Source organism: Ananas comosus, linkage group 16, assembly GCF_001540865.1.
Source record: "Ananas comosus cultivar F153 linkage group 16, ASM154086v1, whole genome shotgun sequence".
NCBI lineage: Eukaryota > Viridiplantae > Streptophyta > Magnoliopsida > Poales > Bromeliaceae > Ananas > Ananas comosus.
Window position 1 is genome coordinate 8,524,645 of NC_033636.1, and position 19,896 is coordinate 8,544,540.

Genomic DNA, 19,896 nt, shown 5'->3' on the forward strand with positions numbered 1-19,896 from the left:
CCTCTGAATTCTAAACAGATTAATTATGTAATTGCACTGCAATGCAGTTGTAACTACACACAAATTTCAAATTAGGCGTTTGATTTAATACATTTGAATCCAATTGTTGTAGTTGGAACTATATAAGAAGGCCAATTGCAACAGCCAGAAAAAGTATAACTGTAATTAAGAAGTTAGTTTATCTTTTTAATCACTTTTTAAATAAAAAATATTTTTCCCCACCAGTTGATGAAATTTTATATATATATATTTTAATTACATGCAACTAAATAAATTATTTATAATTACAGTATTTTCTACTGTGTCAAATCAAATAAGATACGCTGCATGTATTTTTAATTATACTGTATTTTTAATTACATCTGATTAAACAGTCCTCCCTTTTGTAACATGTGTTCAATTAGTTGTGTGCGCCAATACTTTTGTTTTTAAGGGAGAAAAAAAAGAGAAAAATTTTGTTCCCCACATCCAAAACTTGTTGACCAAGCTTGCCAAAAGCGTATAGTACTCAAGTTTTAGTCAAAGCATTAATTAATTCCCTTTTTTTTCTTTTTGATGTTCTCTCAAATGGAACATGGAAAGTGCTCTAGTGTACCTACCCTATCTCTTGCTTTACATTGAGGCTTAATTAACTATGTATATGTATATTATTACTATTTTAAGTCGAAAAAAAAAAAAGATAATTAGCAAATTTAATTGTAAAACTTTACTAAAACATATTATTATATCACATTATTTCACATCTCACCGTGTATCTAACTTGTAATTCCAAAAATAGGCAAAAAGATCTCATAATTTACTAATACTATCCAAATCGGTAGTTTGTTGAATAATTTTATTCAATTTATATCGTTCACTTATTAATTATAGCTAACAATTTGTTTTGTAAAATTTTATAATAGAATTCAATAACTATTCCAAATTTTTAGACCCATTTGATACAATACTAAACTTGTACTCTTGCGAAGTGACGCGCAGCCACAACAGAAGTTATTAACTGATAGGAGCTCTTTAATAATAAAGTTTTGTGAAAAATTATTGTATGATCTATTTAATTTACTCCATAAATCTTTGAATTTCAATACGAAAAAAGACAAAATAAATAAATAAATAAATAAAAATTGAGACACGTGACAATTTGTTGATCACCATTTTGACCTTTAAAAAAATGTATATTTTCAAATACGAAAAAAACCGCCTTTTTTTCTACCCCTGTTCACTTTCTCTCCCTATATATAAAAGCCTAAACCTCCTCTCCCTCCTCTCATCCATCACAAACTCAATTCCCTCGTTCCTCAACCTCCTCTACTCATCCCATTCATTAATTTTTTTTTAAAAAAAAGATATTAAAAAAAAAAGAGTATTTTGCCGGCGATGGATTACTCGGAGGAGATGCGGAAGATCGGGGGCTCGATGAGGAGGCGGTCGGGGGAGGACGTGTTCTCGAGATCGTCGAGGGAGGAGGACGACGAGGAGGCCCTCAAGTGGGCGGCGCTCGAGAAGCTCCCGACGTACGACCGGGTGCGGCGGGCAATACTCACGCTTCCCGAGGGGGAGCGGAGGGAGGTCGATGTCGCGAAGCTCGGCTTCCGCGAGAGGAAGGCGCTGCTGGAGCGGCTCGTGAGGGTCGCGGAGGACGACAACGAGGCCTTCTTGTCGAAGCTCAAGGATCGAATCGACCGGTGAGAGTACTCCTAACTATTAATAATCTCCCTCCGCCGCTCGTGCGAAGCAGATAATAACACTTGAAAATTTAAGCTGACAGAGAGCAGAGCAGTGCGCGTTAACAATCTTAGACTGCTAGACTCTAAATAAACATATAAGTTTATGAAAAAAGATTGTTTAGTCTTATACTAGTATTTTGTTACTTTGTAACAAAACAATTTTGTGATAACGCGGATACAAAGTTTTAATTTGGAGCTTCTGATTGTACTGCAACGAAAAATCATTTAATTAATTCTTTTTTGGGGCTTGCTCATGCAGTGTTGGAATTGAGGTTCCTACGATCGAAGTGCGTTTCGATCATCTCAACGTCACGGCGGAGACTTACGTTGGAAACAGAGGATTGCCCACGTTACTAAATTCCACCATTAACACACTCGAGGTACTCGCTAAGTTTATTTTCATAATGAATAAAGCTGATAATTTACTATTTTTCTAAAAAACATATACATAAATAAATTTTGCCTATATATCACTGTAAAATTGTGAGATGTATAATTTCTAATTAAGGTCTAGTTTTAAAAAATGCATATATTTTAAAAAATGCCTATTGTCGTGTTTTATGGAAAGAAGTTTAAATTTATATATAATATAGGGTCTACGTATTCGCTTTCACCTTAATTATTCTTAACAAATTGAACCTTTGAATTTTAAAAAAATGTAGCAATTAGAATAACAATTTTGAATAATTAAAATTTTGAGCAATAATGCTATTTATACATATATAATATAAGTATAATTAAATCTTACATCCTAACACTTAATTAAAAGGCCAAGATTTTTTCACTTGTCTTATTAACTTTGTTTGTTTACACTAAAATCAAAAGGTATAAAATGTACGCCCTATAATAGAGTGCACATGTAGCATTTTTTTTAAAAAAATTTACTGAGAGAAACTCTTAATTAATTTGCAAACTTTTACGTTAAATATATGATGAGTTAATTTGCCATAAAAATAAAAGAAAATAGTTTATTCTACAAACGTGTTCTCAAATAAGCTTAATTTGTGTTCTAACGCGTATGATTATTTTTAACAAGGCTGTCGCAAACTCTTTCCGTTTATATCCGAGCAAGAAGAAACCAATGCGGATCCTTCGTGATGTTAGTGGAATTATCAAACCTCGCAGGTATAAGTGTATTTTTTTTTTTACTCCTCATAATTACAATTCAATCCAAACATTATGAAAAATAAAAATATTATATATAATAAATAAATATATATTTATAAAATAAAATTATATATATATATATATATATATATATATATATATATATATAATGAGAGGGAGGTCCACCCTCTCATGCGGTCCACAAGGCCGAAGTGGCATCGTGGACCGTGCATGATCTATGCCTCCAAAAAGCCGTGATTTTGATACTGTTCCACTTCCTCTTTTCCGCGGACGGCCTTGGTCGGATCTGCCGCCGCGGCTCTTGCTCCTGGCGCCAGCCAAGGCGGCGAAGGAGGAGGACGACGATCCGGACGAGCTCGGCGACAAGAGCGGCGACAACGCGACCCTCGGCTGCAAATCCGTGACCACAAATGCCCTTTTTNTATATATATATATATATATATATATATAATATATATTAGGTCTCGCACCCTAATAATAATAACTGTGTTTAAGTATTTTGGATCCAACGAGTTATTATTATAAGCAGGTTTGTGAGAGCTAGTTTATCCGATGATAACTTGTTAAATTTGCATAGATATGCTCTAAATTCTTAAGAGGTACATTTATGCCAAAACATCATAGTTGAATATTAATTAAAACTTTGTTTTTTTCGTTTTTGGGCATTAATATATGGAAACAGTTGCTGGGGAAAGTAACATACAATGGCCATGAGATGGGGGAGTTTGTTCCCGAGAGAACAGCTGCGTACGTAAGCCAATATGATCTCCACATTGGGGAGATGACCGTGCGAGAAACCCTAGCTTTCTCAGCTAGATGCCAGGGAGTGGGTGCTCGTTACGGTACGTATATACTAAAATTTTTTTTAAAATAATTGATTATTATATTATACGAGTGTACATGTACGTATACTTTTCGCAAAAGAGATTACGTATACGTACGTACATTAGCGGTGCATGCATGCCCCGTACGTGCATGCATGGTTTCGTTTGTAACACGTACGTACGTATCTTACTGTTTATATTTTTGGTTTTTTTTTTTTCGTTAAGAATTGAGTTTAAGTGGGATTTCAAATTACAAAGAACTAAAAATATAGCAACTTCGAGTATCTAAGGAGGTTGTTTAATTGGTTTCTTGAAATATGGTGAAAAAGCTGTTTTTCGGAGAAAATTATTTTTATAGAAAACACACTTTTCATAATTTTCAGTTTTCAATAAAAAGTTTGAAAATAAAAATATTATTTTTCTATGAAAGAAAAAATATTTCGCGAACCAAATACCCTGGGCCCTAAGCTAGCGGCCAATGCGAAAACGAGTTATATGTCCTACACCGTTGTATTTAAAAAAATAAATAAATGTTTAAGTCATTATTCAATTATAAGCTCAAAATTAGAGCACCAAAATTATGAAAATTATAGTACTTTGTAAATTCTAATCAATGATACGTATGTTAATATGCAAACATGTACACAACAGAGATGTTAACTGAGTTGGCGAGGAGGGAGAAAGCAGCAAATATCAAACCAGACCCTGACATTGATGCGTACATGAAGGTGCAATGCAAATTCAAAATTCAAAATTCAAAATTCAAAATTCGAATTCACTCTTTTTAAATTTAAATTTATAATTTAAAATTAAATTTCCTACAGGCATCTGCAGTGGGATCAGGAAAAGAAGCAAATGTAGTAACAGATTACATACTTAAGGTATATATATATGTTCCACTACAACCTGGCTATTTATTCACACATATGAAGGGTTTAATTTATAGTTTTAAGTTATCAACTTTGAAAAGTTTCCATAGTTTTTTTTTTCTTTTAATGTAAACTGTTGTTTCTCTACTTAATTATTGTAGATATTAGGGCTCGAAATTTGCGCCGACACGTTGGTAGGAAATGATATGTTGAGAGGTATATCAGGTGGTCAAAAGAAGCGCCTCACAACCGGTATATATGTTGCAGATCACATCTCTCTTTAATTTGTTTCTTTTTCATTCAACACTTAGACATGAGAAATTTTAGATGTTATTGTTGAATATAAAATATATAAATATCGTTATCTGATAGCTTAAATTTTGAATTATAACGGCTATTTTATGTAATTTAATATATCAAAAGATTTTGGGTCTGAGTCCTGCCATACTCGTCGTCTTTGGCTTATCAAAATATCTCGAGCTCAAATGCGAGGAGAAGTTTTAAATATAAATACTAAAATATTATTCGCTACTAGTTTAAGTTTTTAAATTACAATGATTATTTCATGTTCTTTAATATGGTGTAGGAGATTTTAGAAGTTCCGTCTTTAATATGGTATCAAAGTAGCTTAAGCGTTTAGAGGTTTCGTCTTCAATATGCCTGTATCATGGCAGCTTAAGCTGGGTTTGTTAAAAATCTCTAAGTCCCGACATGAGGGTACGTGTTGAATATAAAATATAATTCAAGTTTCTGTAGATAAACTGTTGTTTCCTATAATTTACCCAACACTTAAGCTTTTAGAGATAAACAATTGTTTTATATAATTTAACAGTAACAATGTAACGATTGTTTCATATAGTTTAAAGGTTATAATGTAAAGATCGCCTAAAATGAATGATTTTATGGTTCTAAATCAACTTTTGATGCATGAATGAACTTTTGTATTTTGTTTCTTTAGCTGTTTTTGTTTCTGAATCTTTCTGTCAGTTATCTGACAAATTTTATGAGAACAACAACCAATTTGTGTGATGCAGGCGAGATGCTTGTCGGGCCGGCGCGAGCTCTATTCATGGACGAGATATCCACCGGGCTGGACAGCTCGACGACGTTTCAGATTGTGAATTCGCTCCGGCAGTCGGTCCACATTCTCGGCGGCACGGCCGTGATTTCTCTGCTCCAGCCTGCACCGGAGACCTACGAACTGTTCGACGATATTATCCTTATCTCTGACGGCCAGATCGCGTATCAAGGCCCCCGCGAATGCGTGCTGGAGTTCTTCGAGTCCATGGGCTTCAGGTGCCCCGAGAGGAAGGGCGTCGCCGACTTCTTGCAAGAAGTAGGTCCATCACAAACAAACGTGATGTAACTCGAATATCATAATGAATTTATTTTTTGATGTTCTTTCGTACTTGAAAGGTGACTTCGAGGAAAGATCAGCAGCAATACTGGGCGCGACACGACGAGACTTACAGATATGTTCCTGTCACGAAGTTTGCAGAAGCATTTTGCTTCTTCCACGTCGGCCGAAACATATCGAACGAGCTCGCGGTGCCGTTCGACAAGGGGAAGAGCCACCCTGCGGCTTTGACGACTTCGAAGTATGGTGTCAGCAGGAAAGAACTCTTAAGAGCCAACATTGATAGAGAAATCCTGCTCATGAAGAGGAACTCTTTTATGTACATATTCAGGGCCACTCAGGTGAGCAATTTCGGTAACTAAAAGCGTGCGGAGAGGCGGCGGTTTACGAATTCGTCGTATCTTTTTTGTCTTTCGCAGCTCACAATAGTGGCATTCGTAACGATGACCTTATTCCTGCGCACGAACATGCACCGAGACTCGGTAACGGACGGAGGAATCTACATGGGGGCGCTGTTCTTCGGGGTGCTCATGATCATGTTCAACGGATTCTCGGAGCTCGCCATGACCATCGTGCAGCTGCCTGTGTTCTTCAAGCAGAGAGACCTCCTCCTCTACCCGACGTGGACTTACACGATACCGTCCTGGATTCTGAAGATTCCCGTGACGTTCGTCGAAGTCGGAGCGTGGGTCTTCATGACGTACTACGTCATCGGTTTCGATCCGAATGTGAGCAGGTGAGGGGATCCGAGAGGTTTCGAATCTTTCCTTGCTGCTACCTTCTTTGTTGAACTGAAGTGTGTGTGCATGAATTTGACTTTTTAAGCGATCTTATGCGCAGGTTCTGTAAGCAGTATCTGCTGTTTCTGGCACTCAATCAGATGGCCTCTTCGCTCTTCCGTTTCATCGGTGGACTGGGCAGAGACATGGTTGTCGCGAACACATTTGGATCATGTGCACTGCTTATCGTTATGGTGTTGGGTGGATTTATTCTATCAAGAGGTAATCGACAATCGACAATCGACAATCGACAATCGACAATTACTGCTACTTTTATCTCACTAATTGATTTAATCAACTCTTTCTCTGTTTCTTTCGTTCTTTTTCCGACAGAGGAAGTGAAGAAGTGGTGGATATGGGGTTACTGGATCTCGCCGCTTATGTACGCGCAAAATGCTATCTCGACGAACGAATTTCTAGGCCACAGTTGGAGTAAAGTAAGGATACTAAAATGTAGCAGGAACTGGACATTCTTGCTGATGTATGTGTCTGACACTTTGATGATGTTCAATTTACAGGCACTTCCTGGATCGTCGGAACCGCTAGGAGTGAGTGTGTTAAAGTCTCGCGGAGTCTTTACCGAAGCAAAATGGTATTGGATTGGTTTCGGCGCCTTAATCGGATACACGGTCCTATTCAATGCTCTTTTCACCGCGGCACTCGCCTATCTCAAACGTAAGCGCACTCACTCAAAACAATCGGCTTTCGCTATTCTCGACGTAAGGCTCTAGAATTTAAGAGCTCTGAGATGAATACAACATCTTTTTAACTTTTGCAGCATATGGTAAAGCTCAGCCGGTTGTGTCGGAAGAGACATTGAAGGAAAAGCACGCGAATTTGACCGGCGAAGGCTTAGAAAGTAATTCTTGTTCCTGTTTTTCTTGGAAAGTTACATCTTCTCTTGATGGTAATCATGTAAAGGCAATTCTTGATGGCCGCAGAAACCGTCGGAGCGACGAAAACAAGTACAACTGCATCAAGTCCAATCAAGAAGGGAATGGTCCTTCCATTTGTACCACTCTCCCTTACCTTCGAGAATATAAGATACTCCGTCGACATGCCGCAGGTGACAAACAGCTTCTACACAAAAAGAATCCCTCTAAAATGTATCGATAGATAGATAGATAGATATGTAATCCTTCGACAAACTTGCAGGAAATGAGAGCGCAAGGCGTGACTGAAGATCGGTTGGAACTCCTGAAGGGGATAAGCGGTTCGTTCAGGCCGGGTGTTCTTACGGCTTTGATGGGCGTCAGCGGAGCTGGCAAGAGCACATTGATGGATGTGTTGGCAGGTAGAAAAACAGGAGGATATATAGAGGGAAATATCGCCATTTCCGGCTATCCGAAGAAGCAAGAGACTTTCGCTCGTGTGTCGGGATATTGCGAACAAAACGACGTCCATTCGCCGAATGTGACGGTATACGAGTCCCTCGCATTCTCCGCGTGGCTTCGACTCCCTCCCGAAGTTGATTCAGCAACGCGAAAGGTAAGAGTAGTAGATAACATGCGCGCTCTTTCGCTGGAATGCAGAAGCTAGCTCACGAAAACTTGAGCTCACATCGAATTATGATTCGCAGATGTTTATAGAGGAGGTCATGGAGCTCGTCGAGCTCGATTCGTTGAGAGATGCTCTTGTCGGATTGCCGGGGGTGAATGGCTTATCGACGGAGCAAAGGAAGAGGCTAACTATTGCCGTGGAGCTTGTTGCTAACCCGTCGATCATTTTCATGGACGAACCGACCTCTGGGCTCGATGCACGGGCCGCAGCGATCGTTATGAGGACCGTGCGCAACACGGTGGACACCGGAAGGACCGTCGTGTGCACCATTCACCAGCCGAGTATTGACATATTCGATGCTTTCGATGAGGTGAGCGAAATATCTCGGACTTTTTTGCGTGTTCGTGTTGCGCGGTTACTCTAAATCCTTCTCTATCTTTCGTGATTGGATACAGCTCTTCGTAATGAAGCGAGGAGGAGAGGAGATATATGTAGGTCCTTTAGGGCACCACTCTTCGCATCTGATCAAGTACTTTGAGGTAAAACATTATTGCTTAAATTGCTCGCGAGTAGAAACCGGCAAATGATATTCAGCTTTTGCTGTCGAAAAACTGACAACTACTTGCTGATTTTATTTTGTTCAGGGAATTGAAGGCGTCAGCAAGATAAAAGATGGTTACAATCCTGCGACATGGATGTTGGAAGTGACTACGCTGGCACAGGAAGAGATTCTAGGGGTTAATTTCGGTGAAATATACAAGAATTCTGAGCTCTATCAGTAAGTAGCCTTTCTCCGAAAACAAGAAAGAGAAACTGAACATGCTACTGAACTCGCAGAATCGATAACTTTGCATTCGATTTCAGGAGGAATAGAAGCTTAATAAAGGAACTGAGTACACCGCAATCCGGTTCAAGCGACCTTTACTTTCCGACTCAGTACTCGCAATCGTTCCTCACGCAATGCATGGCTTGCTTATGGAAGCAAAACTTGTCATATTGGAGGAACCCCCCGCACAACGCCGTGCGATTCTTTTTCACAACCGCCACAGCATTGTTATTCGGAACTATATTCTGGGACCTTGGCACAAAGAGGTAAAACTTTCGCACGAATGCGGAGGCATGCATCTGTTGTCTCACTTCACTTTCGGTTCGAAACTGCTCTTCTGATTAATTCTGTTAATCCTTTTCGCAGGAGAAAACAGCAAGATTTGTTCAATGCCATGGGATCCATGTACGCCGCGGTCCTATTCGTCGGGTTTCAGAATTCGACGTCCATCCAGCCAATCGTGGCGATAGAACGCACCGTCTTTTACAGAGAAAGAGCAGCAGGAATGTATTCGGCGTTGCCGTACGCATTCGGACAAGTAATTAGCCTAAACTTCTCCTTTTCCGATTCGAATTTCCCTTTAGAGGATTGCGGGAAGGCGTGAATGATCGATGTACCATTCGCAGGTTGCAATAGAACTTCCGTATATCTTTGTGCAAACCATGATATACGGTGTGATAGTATACGCGATGATCGGATTCGAATGGACGGTCGCTAAGTTGTTTTGGTACTTGTTCTTCATGTACTTCACACTGCTGTACTTCACATTCTTCGGAATGATGGCGGTGGGATTGACCCCCAGCTACAACATAGCCGCAATCGTCTCCTCCGCATTCTCCGGCTTGTGGAATCTCTTCTCCGGCTTTATCGTTCCGCAAACCGTGAGTTCCAACAACTTTTCACTTTGTTCCTCATTGATCTTTGAGTAGCGCCTTTTGATGTTGGCAAAAAGCCAATATGCTCTTGAGCTTCTGAAGATTTCAATGGAGAAGTAACTGGTGTTTCTTCAAATAGCTCTACTCAAACAGTACTTCATGTAAGTCCCTTCTGCTAAAGCATACCTGTGTTTTTTGTACAGCGAATTCCTGTGTGGTGGAGATGGTACTATTGGATAAACCCCGTCGCGTGGACCTTATACGGGTTGGTTGTCTCACAGTTTGGAGACATAGAGCATCATCTCGACAGCGGCGAGAGTGTGGCCGATTTTGTGAGGGATTACTTTGGCTTCAGGCACGACTTCTTGGGAGTGGTTGCGGTCGTCGTGGTCGCGTTCGCTGTTCTATTCGCTTTTCTATTCGCATTTGCTATCAGGATGTTCAACTTCCAGAAGAGATAGAAGAAGCCAGTCTTGAATTTGACTGCAATGCAAATGCATTGCAGTCAAGAATGTTTACTAGCATTTACAATTTGTTTGTATTGTGATCCTTGCAAGATGTGTATGCTTAGATATAGTGGATGTGTATTTTTTTTGTTAATTTCTTGAGAACATTTGATTGATGGGAAAAAAATAATAATAAAGATCAAAATGGTTACCAAATTTGTTTTTCGCTTTTGTGGGAGAAATTGTATGCTGTTAATTCTTTGTCTGCAACTGTGATTCTTTATAGGATTGATAAGCTAATCGCGTATGGACTTGTCAAACTGATTGGATGAGATTAGGGATTATTAGAATTAAGGATTTAAGTGCGGTGGCATTGAATTGTACCGAAAATTTACTACTACGATATGGCATGATACGTGCCATACCGTGCCCAATGCCGTGTCTGTGCGTGCCAATCACAAAAGTATGCCAACATAATGGTATGAAAAAAAAAAAATTTTTTTTACTCCAATGTATTCTAATTCCTTACTATAATTTTTTTCTCATTTTTTTTTTATGCTTAATTGGGATAACTACTTGCTAATTTTTTTAAAAAAAAAGGTGTTCTGAGTCCTGTTATCGGCATGGAGTCCTAGCGTTTCAATATCTTGCTGGTACGGTATGTCACGATGGATGAAACCTATGCCGATAGACATTTGGGCTTGTTAAATTCACCTATTTTGGACTATGGAATTGAAATGAAATTTATTGACTGTAATAGTTTTGCTTGTTTTACAGAAATTGGATTTCGATTTCCATTCCACTCTGGAGTGGGAACACCTAATGAATTTATGGCTCAATCCGGTTTTGAATCCTAAATTGGTCCATTCCGAGTAAATCACTCAAAAATCTTTCTTATGAACATTTTCTCCTCCTCTCCCTTCATCAATCTCCTATCTCTTAATAAAAATCCTCTCTTAAAATTCTAAATGTTTTCCTCAAAATTTTTTTTCTAAATGTCCATTCCAATTTCCATTTCAATAATGAACGAAATATTTTTGGATAGTTCGTCATTCCGTTTCTATTCCAATACAATCCAATACCATTTTTTATTTGGATTCTACTCATGAACCAAACATGCCCTTAAACCTTTGGTTAATATTTCCAAGTTAAACATCTACTAGAAAAGACTTCCCCCTCAATGGGAGATGGTAGCTTGTTAGATGTGCCTCAAATTTGATAATCGATTTCGATTTTGGGCGCTTGATTCGTTGACAGTTTCGTGGTGCGATGAATTTGAAAAAGAATTTGTGAAGGAAAAAATGGATATTTGTGGTGGGTAGCAGAGGGCTTAGGGGTGCGGAGGGCGGAGCTCTTCGCGATACAGATCGGATCCCCAGTCCGTTAAGAAATCTCTATCTTCCTTTTGCCCTAGACGCGATACAGTGTATTGCACTCACAAATTTTTTTTTTTTCTTTCATAGTGTAGTTCTCTACTTCTTCACCCACCCGCAGTTTTTCGGCTTTTCACGTAAATCTTTATGTTCAGTTTATTTGCTATTTGTGATTTGTCTACTTTGTGTTAGTCATTTTTCATTTCTTTTTGTACGCTCGGCGTAACATAACTAGATTTTAAATTTTCCTCATCTTGGTACTTAGAGGGAAACAACCTCGATAAGAGTAGGAATAGAGATCTTGCGAAACCAGTTGAAACTTGAAATAATAACCAAAAAAAAAAAATTATTAAGCCCGAAAACGCAAACTTTGTACAAAGTTCCCCTCTTCTTTAATGGAAATTTCACTAAAAGAGCCCTAATCCTCTCCCTTAATCAAAGAAATCAGTATAGAAAATCTTCAAAAAAACAGAATAGAGAGAGAGAGAGAGAGAGAGAATATGCATCTGAACTATGCAATTTTTTTTTTCTTTTCTTTTATTGTATTAATCGAAGGTAACAATTCAATTTCCGCCAATGTAATGAATATGAAGAAATTAATACTTACTAGAACTCAAGAGTACAAGTATACAACAAATATCAATACTACTTACACTTGCAATTACAAAAGCTATCTATACTCTGACATATATCTTACAAGAATTGCAGTACAAAAATTTGTATATGCTAGTAAAAATATCCGCGAATTTCTCTATTCGAATATATTGTAGTTGAACTTGATTTGCCCTTCCTTCTATCTCTTTTGGAAGTTAAACTTCATTATCGCGAACCCGAATAGGAAAGCGAATAGAACAGCGAACGCGACCACGACGACCGCGACCACTCCCAAGAAACTATGCCTGAAGCCAAAGTAGTCCCTCACAAAATCGGCCACAGTCTCGCCGCTGTCGAGCTTATCCCCTATGTCTCCAAACTGTGAGACAACCAACCCGTATAAGGTCCACGCCACGGGACTTATCCAATAGTACCATCTCCACCACACAGGAATTCTCTGAAGAAAGGAGGAAAAAAAAAGAAGAAGAGAGTTATTTCAATAGAATAAACTTGCTAAAAGAGTAAGAAGAATCAGGTGCAATTGAGTTGGAACTCACGGTTCGGGGAATGATAAAGCCGGAGAAGAGATTCCACAAGCCATAGAATGCGGAGGAGACGATTGAGGCTATGTTGTAGTTGGGGGTCAATCCCACAGCCATCATTCCGTAGAATGTGAAGTATAGCAGTGTGAAGTACATGAAGAACAAGTACCAAAAGAATTTAGCAGCCGTCCATTCAAATCCGATCATTGCATAGACTATCACACCATATATTACAGCCTGAACAAAGATATATGGAAGTTCTATCGCAACCTGCGAATGATAAAAGGGTGGTTAGATTGCAAGGTCTATGGTTTCTTCTGTACCTTCTGGTAAACGCATTCATCCATATCTGGAACTCAACTGAACAGGGTTGAATTCACAAGATGATTGTACATTAGCAGTTTGATCAACTAAATTTAATTTGCTTATTTTTGCATCAATTAGAAGTTAGCGGATCAAATTACAATTAGGAACTGTAAGGGCCTTTTAGTTTAACCGAGAAAATAAATGGCAAAAAGAGAAGTTGAGACTAATTACTTGTCCGAATGCGTATGGCAAAGCTGAATACATCCCAGCTGCTCTCTCTCTGTAAAAGACTGTTCTTTCAACCGCCACGACCGGCTGAACGGATGAAGAGTTTTGCACCCCAATGAATAAGACCGCAGCATACATGGATCCCATGGCATTGAACAGATCCTGTTGTTGCTTCCTGCAAAAGTAGAATTCAAGAATCGATATGATTATCTTCAGAACAAAATATAAATAGTTGGAATATATATATATATATTTGTGGCATTCGAATCAACAGTTACCTTTTTGTGCCAAGGTCCCAGAATATAGTTCCGAACAACAATGCTATGATCGTCGTGAAGAAGAGCCTTACAGCAGTGTACGGAGGATTCCTCCAATATGACAAGCTTTGCTTCCAAAAGCAAGCCATGCATTGTGTGAAGAAGGATTGCGAGTATTGAGTTGGGAAATAGAGGTCACTTGAACCCGGTGGGGGTGTACTTAGTTCCTTTATCAAAGCCATGTTCCTCCTGATGTACAATGCGCAATTATGAGTAATGAGATGGTATGGAAACTAAGGTAGAAAAGGGCAAAGCGGCAGTCTACTCACTGATAAAGCTCAGATTTCTTATATATTTCACTGAAATTAACTCCTAGTATCTCTTCTTGTGCTGGCGAGGTCACTTCCAACATCCATGTTGCAGGATTATAGCCATCTTTAATCTTACTAACGCCTTCAATTCCCTACACGTAATAGATTGGAAGTAACTGTTAGTTGTCCTTTTTACTCGTTTTTTTTTTTTAAATAGAAGATGAAAACATTTGATCATTTTCATCTTCCCCAAAGAAAGAGAAAACCTTTGATCATTTTCTACTCACAAATATCTTACAGAAATAATGGTTCATAAGAAACGAACAAAATTTGAAGTTGAGAATTGTGTTTATACCTCGAAATACTTGATCAGGAGGGAAGAATGGTGTCCTAGTGGACCTACGTATATCTCCTCTCCTCCTCTCTTCATCAGGAAAAGCTGTATGACAACATAAAAGACATCATGAGTCAAATAACTGGCAAAACACAAGTAACTAGAAAGTCAGAAAATCTCACTCACCTCATCAAAAGCTTCGAATATATCGATACTTGGTTGGTGAATAGTACAAACAACAGTCCTCCCAGTATCCACAGTGTTTCTTACAGTTCTCATAACAATTGCTGCGGCCCGTGCATCAAGCCCTGAGGTTGGTTCATCCATGAAAATAATAGAGGGGTTAGCAACAAGCTCCACAGCAATAGTGAGCCTTTTCCTTTGTTCGGTTGACAAACCATTCACTCCAGGCAATCCAACAAGGGCATCTCTCAACGAATTGAGCTCTACAAGCTCCATCACCTCTTCAATAAACATCTGCAATCAATAATCCAAAATATATGTCAGAAACTTAAGAGAAATCACTTTGTACTTGGGTAGCGGCCGTAGCTATCCATATGCCTAGTTTTTAAAAGCTCGTGCTTGCTAGAGCGGAGAACCTATTCCAACAGCCAAGAAAAGAAGGCAATTATGTTATTTACTAACTGACCTTTCGTGTTGTCGAATCAACTTCTGAAGGGAGTCGAAGCCACGCAGAGAATACGAGAGATTCATACACTGTCACATTAGGAGAATGGATATCATTCTGTTCACAATATCCTGATACACGAGCGAAAGTCTCTTGCTTCTTTGGGTAGCCGGATATGGTGATGTTTCCCTCAATATATCCACCCGTTTTTCTACCAGCCAACACGTCCATCAACGTTGTCTTACCGGCCCCACTAACACCCATTAAAGCTGTAAGAACTCCCGGCCTAAAAGAACCGCTCACACCTTTCAGGAGTTCCAGTCGGTCTTCCGTTATGCCTTGCGCTTTCATTTCCTGCAAGTTTATCAGAAGATCATCAATCTGTTTGGGTAATAAAGAAAATGCAGAAGGGCCTTTGCATAAAGTTGTCTGTTTAAAATAAGTTACCTGTGGCATGTCCACGGAGTATCTTACATTCTCGAAGGTGAGGGAGAGAGGTACAAATGGAAGGACCATTCCCTTCTTGCTTGGACTAGCACCGGCAACTTCATTCATGGAGTTTGATGCTGTGTTACTTCTCGTTATCTCATGATTGCTTCCTGTTTCTATTAAAATTGCTGTTAGATGAACCCTCATCAATAGAAACTAGCTTAAAAATACATAGTAACAAGATATACTTTGAACCTTTGAAAATAAAAGAAGAGAGAAAAAAAAGAGAGAGAACAGACATACTTTGAGATGCAGAGGTATTGGCAGAAATCCTGCCTCTAGGTGAACCTTCTAGAACTTCACCGGTCAAATTTGCTTGCTTTTCATTTAATGTTTCTTCAGATATAACTGGTTGACCTTTACCAAATGCTGCAAACATGAAGACATCGTACTCAACATAAGAGATCCAAACTGGATTCTTAACTTTTAATGGCCAATTAATGGTAGAAGTATACTCACGATTCAGATAGGTGATTGCTAGAGTGAAAAGAATGTTGAAAAGAAACAAGTATCCTATTAAGGCACCGAAGCCAATCCAATACCATTTGGCTTCTGGAAAGACTCCGCGAGACGTCAAGACCTGAACACCTAATGATTCATTTTGTCCTGGAAGTTTCTGTAGCAGGACATGAAAAACACATAAGCTAGAGTTCCTATGCAATTTAATCATTTTTGTTTTGTTTTCAAGAAGTAATATCCTTACTTTGCTCCAGCTATGCCCTAGAAACTCATTTGTTGAGATAGCATTCTGTGCATACATTAGTGGTGAGATCCAGTAACCCCAAATCCACCACTTCTTCACATCCTCTGTCAGAAGAACAGAGAAGGGTTTGTTGAGTCAAAATTGCAATATAAACTTGCATTAGTATATTAAAAAAGTGCAGGGGAGCTAGTAGTGCATACCTCTTGAAAGAATGAATCCACCCAGCACCAAAAGAATCAGAAGTGCAAATGATCCAAAGGTATTTGCGACGATCATGTCTCTAGCCAGTCCACCAATGAAACGGAATAGTGCAGACGCCATCTGATTGATAGCTAGGAGTATCAGATACTGCTTGAATAGCCTGTAAACCAGATTGCTTGCTATCAATTTCAGAAATAGCCTCCAAATTACAGAGAAGAAGGACAGGATAGAAGGGAATAAAGTTGTGTTTCTAACCTGCCTACATTCGGATCGAATCCAATGACATAGTATGTCATGAAAACCCAGACCGCTACTTCAAAAAATGATATGGGGATCTTCAAAATCCAAGATGGTAAACTGTATGACCATGCAGGAAAGAACAGAAGATCTCTTTGCTTGAAGAAAACAGGAAGCTTCACAATGGTCATGGCAAGTTCCGAGAACCCATTAAACATGATCATGACTACTGCAAAGAAGAGTGCCCCCATATAGATCCCTCCATCTGTTGTAGAATCTCGGTGCATATTTGTGCGCAAGAAGAGAGTCATTGCGATGATTGCCATTATTGTGAGCTGCCAAAGAGAAATAGCATATTTTCATCTAATGCCATATTTTTGCCAAATTGGACCACAATAAAATTGAGACAAAACTCACCTGAGTGGCCTTAAATATGTAGACAAATGAGTTCCTCTTCATGAGCAAGATTTCTCTATCAATGTTAGCTTTCAGCAGTTCCGTCTTGCTAACACCATATTTTGACGTAGTCAAAGCAGCAGGATGGCTCTTGCTCTTGTCAAATGGCACGGCAAGCTCATTTGCTAGAGCCCGACCGAGATGGAAGGAATGGAAGGCCTCTGCAAACTCCCTTACAGGGACAAATCTATAAGGCTCATCATGGCGCATCCAATACTGCTGCTGATCTTTCCTTGATGTCACCTATATATGCAAAATAAAAATTAAACAGATTCAATATGATCTTCTAATTGCATAGCTAATTCCTGGAATTAAGAAAAAACAGTTTGTGATAAACCTACTTCTTGCAAGAAGTCAGCGATGCCCTTCCTCTCGGGGCATTTGAAGCCCATGGACTCAAAGAACTCAAGCACATACTCACGTGGGCCTTCGTACATGATTTGCCCATCAGAAAGAAGAATAATATCATCGAACAAATCGTAGGTCTCTGGTGCAGGTTGAAGCAACGAGATAACGGCCGTCCCTCCAAGAATGTGAATTGATTGCCTGAGTGAATTCACAATTTGAAAAGTCGTTGAGCTATCCAGCCCAGTAGATATCTCATCCATGAATAGAGCCCTCGCAGGTCCAACAAGCATCTCGCCTATGTCACACAAATTTGACCCCAATAAATTAGTCTGGGTAACAGAAAGTTAGTAGAAAACACATTAGAAGATATTTTATATTTGAACCACAAGCTCACTATTCTAATCAGCATTCTTTATATTTTAAAACCGAGGTTTTAGCCTACTGGAAAGATGTGATCTGAGATGTACCTGTTGTGACACGCTTCCTTTGTCCACCAGATATACCTCTCAACATATCATTTCCTACCAATGTATCGGCACAAATTTCCAGTCCCAATATCTATCGGAAATAGAGAAGCAACAAGGAGTAAAGCAGGGAAATATCAATTTTCTGAATTTTCTTTTCAATGAACCAATATAACTTCATAAAATACTTCATGTATACAAATTTACGAAGAGATCATGTAACATACCTTCAGTATATAATCTGTGACTACACTCGCTTCCTTCCCTCCCATCGCAGCTGCCTAGAGTAGTGAAAATGAAGGGACATTTAGTACAAAAATGCACTCACTTAGTTTTATATCGAAGAGAGGGAATTGAATGAAGAATTATTACTGCACCTTCATGAAGACATCGATGTCAGGGTCCGGCTTGATATTCGCAGCCTTCTCCCTTCTTGCTAATTCAGTTAACATCTCTGTGGTATTGTACAAATACAACATACGATTAGATTTTTTTTTTTTCCCAGTTACCTTACAGTTATTATTCTAATTTTGAGCTTATAATTATATTTCTATACTAACCATGTAGAGTACCGACTCCTTGGCACCTAGCAGAGAAAGCTAAGGTCTCTCGCACCGTCATCTCCCCGATATGGAGATCATGCTGACTAATATACGCCGCAGATCTCTGAGGAACAAACTCATTCATGTCGTGGCCATTGTAGGTCACTCTTCCTGAGAACTGTTTCATTATCGGAAAACAAAACCACCTCTAGTTAATATCGACCATCATATGCCTACGTTTTCGTTCACAACCAAATAAAAAACTAGTACAATATAGTGAGAGTCTCGACCTTAAGATCCGAGTCTAGTTTTCCGGCCAAGGCCAACAATAATGTGGTCTTCCCCGATCCCGGCGGACCTAATAGCAAAGTCATCCTGCAAATAACAATTAAGTACAATCAGCAAAAATTTCTCATAATCGGATGATGTTATGGTTGGTCGATAACAAATTTCTCATAATGCTTGGATTGAATCATAATTATAAAAGAAAAGCATCTTATACCTGCGAGGCTTGATGATTCCACTAACGTCGTGAAGGATCGGCATCGGTCTCTTCCTGCTCGGCAGTATATGCAGAGAATTCGCCACGGCCTTGTTTACAAAAGTAATCAGATCAATACGCAAAAAAAGCGAGGAGATCACAAAAATTAGATCAAATTTCTCTTCTTAATACTATAATTCGTTTCCTTAGACTACCTCAAGCGTGTTAATAGTGGAATTGAGAATCGTGGGCAATCCTCTGTTTCCAACATAAGTCTCCGCCTCGATGCTTAGATGCTCGAATCGCACTTCGATTGTGGGTAGCTCGATCCCGACTCTACGCAAACAAGCACCCCAAAGACACAATTATACGAGGAAAAGAAAGATTAAGAAAAAAATCAGACAAAGCAGAGTCGATTCGAGCTCTTTACCGATCGATTCGATCCTTGAGCTTCAACAAGAACCTCTCGTTGTCCTCCTCCGCGACCCTCACCAGCCGCTCCAGCAGCGCCTTCTTCTCCTGGAAGCTGAGCTCCGCGACGTCGATCTCCCGCCGCTCCCCCTCGGGGAGCGCGAGAATCGCCCGCCGCACCCGGTCGTAGGTGGGGAGCTTCTCGAGCGCCGCCCATTTGAGGGCCTCCTCGTCGTCCTCCTCCCTCGACGACCTCGAGAACACCTCCTCCCCCCTCCTCCATATCGCGCTATCGCGCCGTATGCTCCCGATCTTGTGTATCTCCCCCGAATCCATCCCCGGAGCTCGCGACTCCCGCGCCCACCACCCCCACCACCTCACCTGCTCGGCGAAATGCCCTTATGAACCCTCTCCTCCCCCTTCCCCTTCGCCTTCCTCTTCCTCTTCCTCTTCGTTTGCTCCGTTTCTTTTTTGCTTCTCCGCAAAAATGCAGTGTGAAATGGTTATGGTGACAGAGGAGGGAGAGGAGGGGAGGGGTTTATATAGAGAGAAGCAGAAGCGGAAACGAAGCGGCTTCTGCGGTTTGAAAAAGCGATTTTGGTCAAAGCGGGAGGGGAGGTGGGAGGGAGAGAGAGAGAGAGATAGAGAGAGAGAGAGAGAGAG

The 19,896-nt window shown here is 39.7% G+C and overlaps 2 protein-coding genes across 2 annotated transcripts; one reads left to right on the forward strand and one right to left on the reverse strand.

Moving 5' to 3' along the window:
* LOC109722381 (ABC transporter G family member 36-like) lies at nt 1,285-10,458 on the forward strand. The gene is given in 24 exon segments (XM_020250431.1): nt 1,285-1,682; nt 1,984-2,104; nt 2,761-2,849; nt 3,012-3,047; nt 3,489-3,694; nt 4,328-4,404; nt 4,501-4,557; nt 4,707-4,797; nt 5,580-5,881; nt 5,962-6,243; nt 6,322-6,638; nt 6,743-6,903; nt 7,015-7,118; nt 7,200-7,356; nt 7,460-7,620; nt 7,622-7,747; nt 7,837-8,169; nt 8,261-8,551; nt 8,637-8,720; nt 8,826-8,959; nt 9,046-9,273; nt 9,374-9,545; nt 9,634-9,888; nt 10,086-10,458. Coding segments are annotated over 24 exon segments (4,350 nt in total). The 5' UTR covers nt 1,285-1,374; the 3' UTR covers nt 10,344-10,458.
* Nucleotides 12,281-19,768, reverse strand: LOC109722313 (ABC transporter G family member 36-like). Its single transcript, XM_020250332.1, has 24 exons — nt 19,253-19,768; nt 19,038-19,158; nt 18,844-18,932; nt 18,632-18,716; nt 18,360-18,519; nt 18,177-18,253; nt 18,027-18,080; nt 17,803-17,893; nt 17,329-17,630; nt 16,949-17,230; nt 16,550-16,866; nt 16,294-16,454; nt 16,094-16,197; nt 15,850-16,006; nt 15,634-15,759; nt 15,349-15,506; nt 14,923-15,255; nt 14,460-14,750; nt 14,295-14,378; nt 13,958-14,091; nt 13,650-13,877; nt 13,375-13,546; nt 12,853-13,107; nt 12,281-12,752 (listed from the first exon to the last, which is right to left on the reverse strand). The coding sequence occupies exons 1-24, from the start codon at nt 19,567-19,569 to the stop codon at nt 12,495-12,497; spliced, it is 4,356 nt and encodes a 1,451-aa protein (XP_020105921.1). The 5' UTR covers nt 19,570-19,768; the 3' UTR covers nt 12,281-12,494.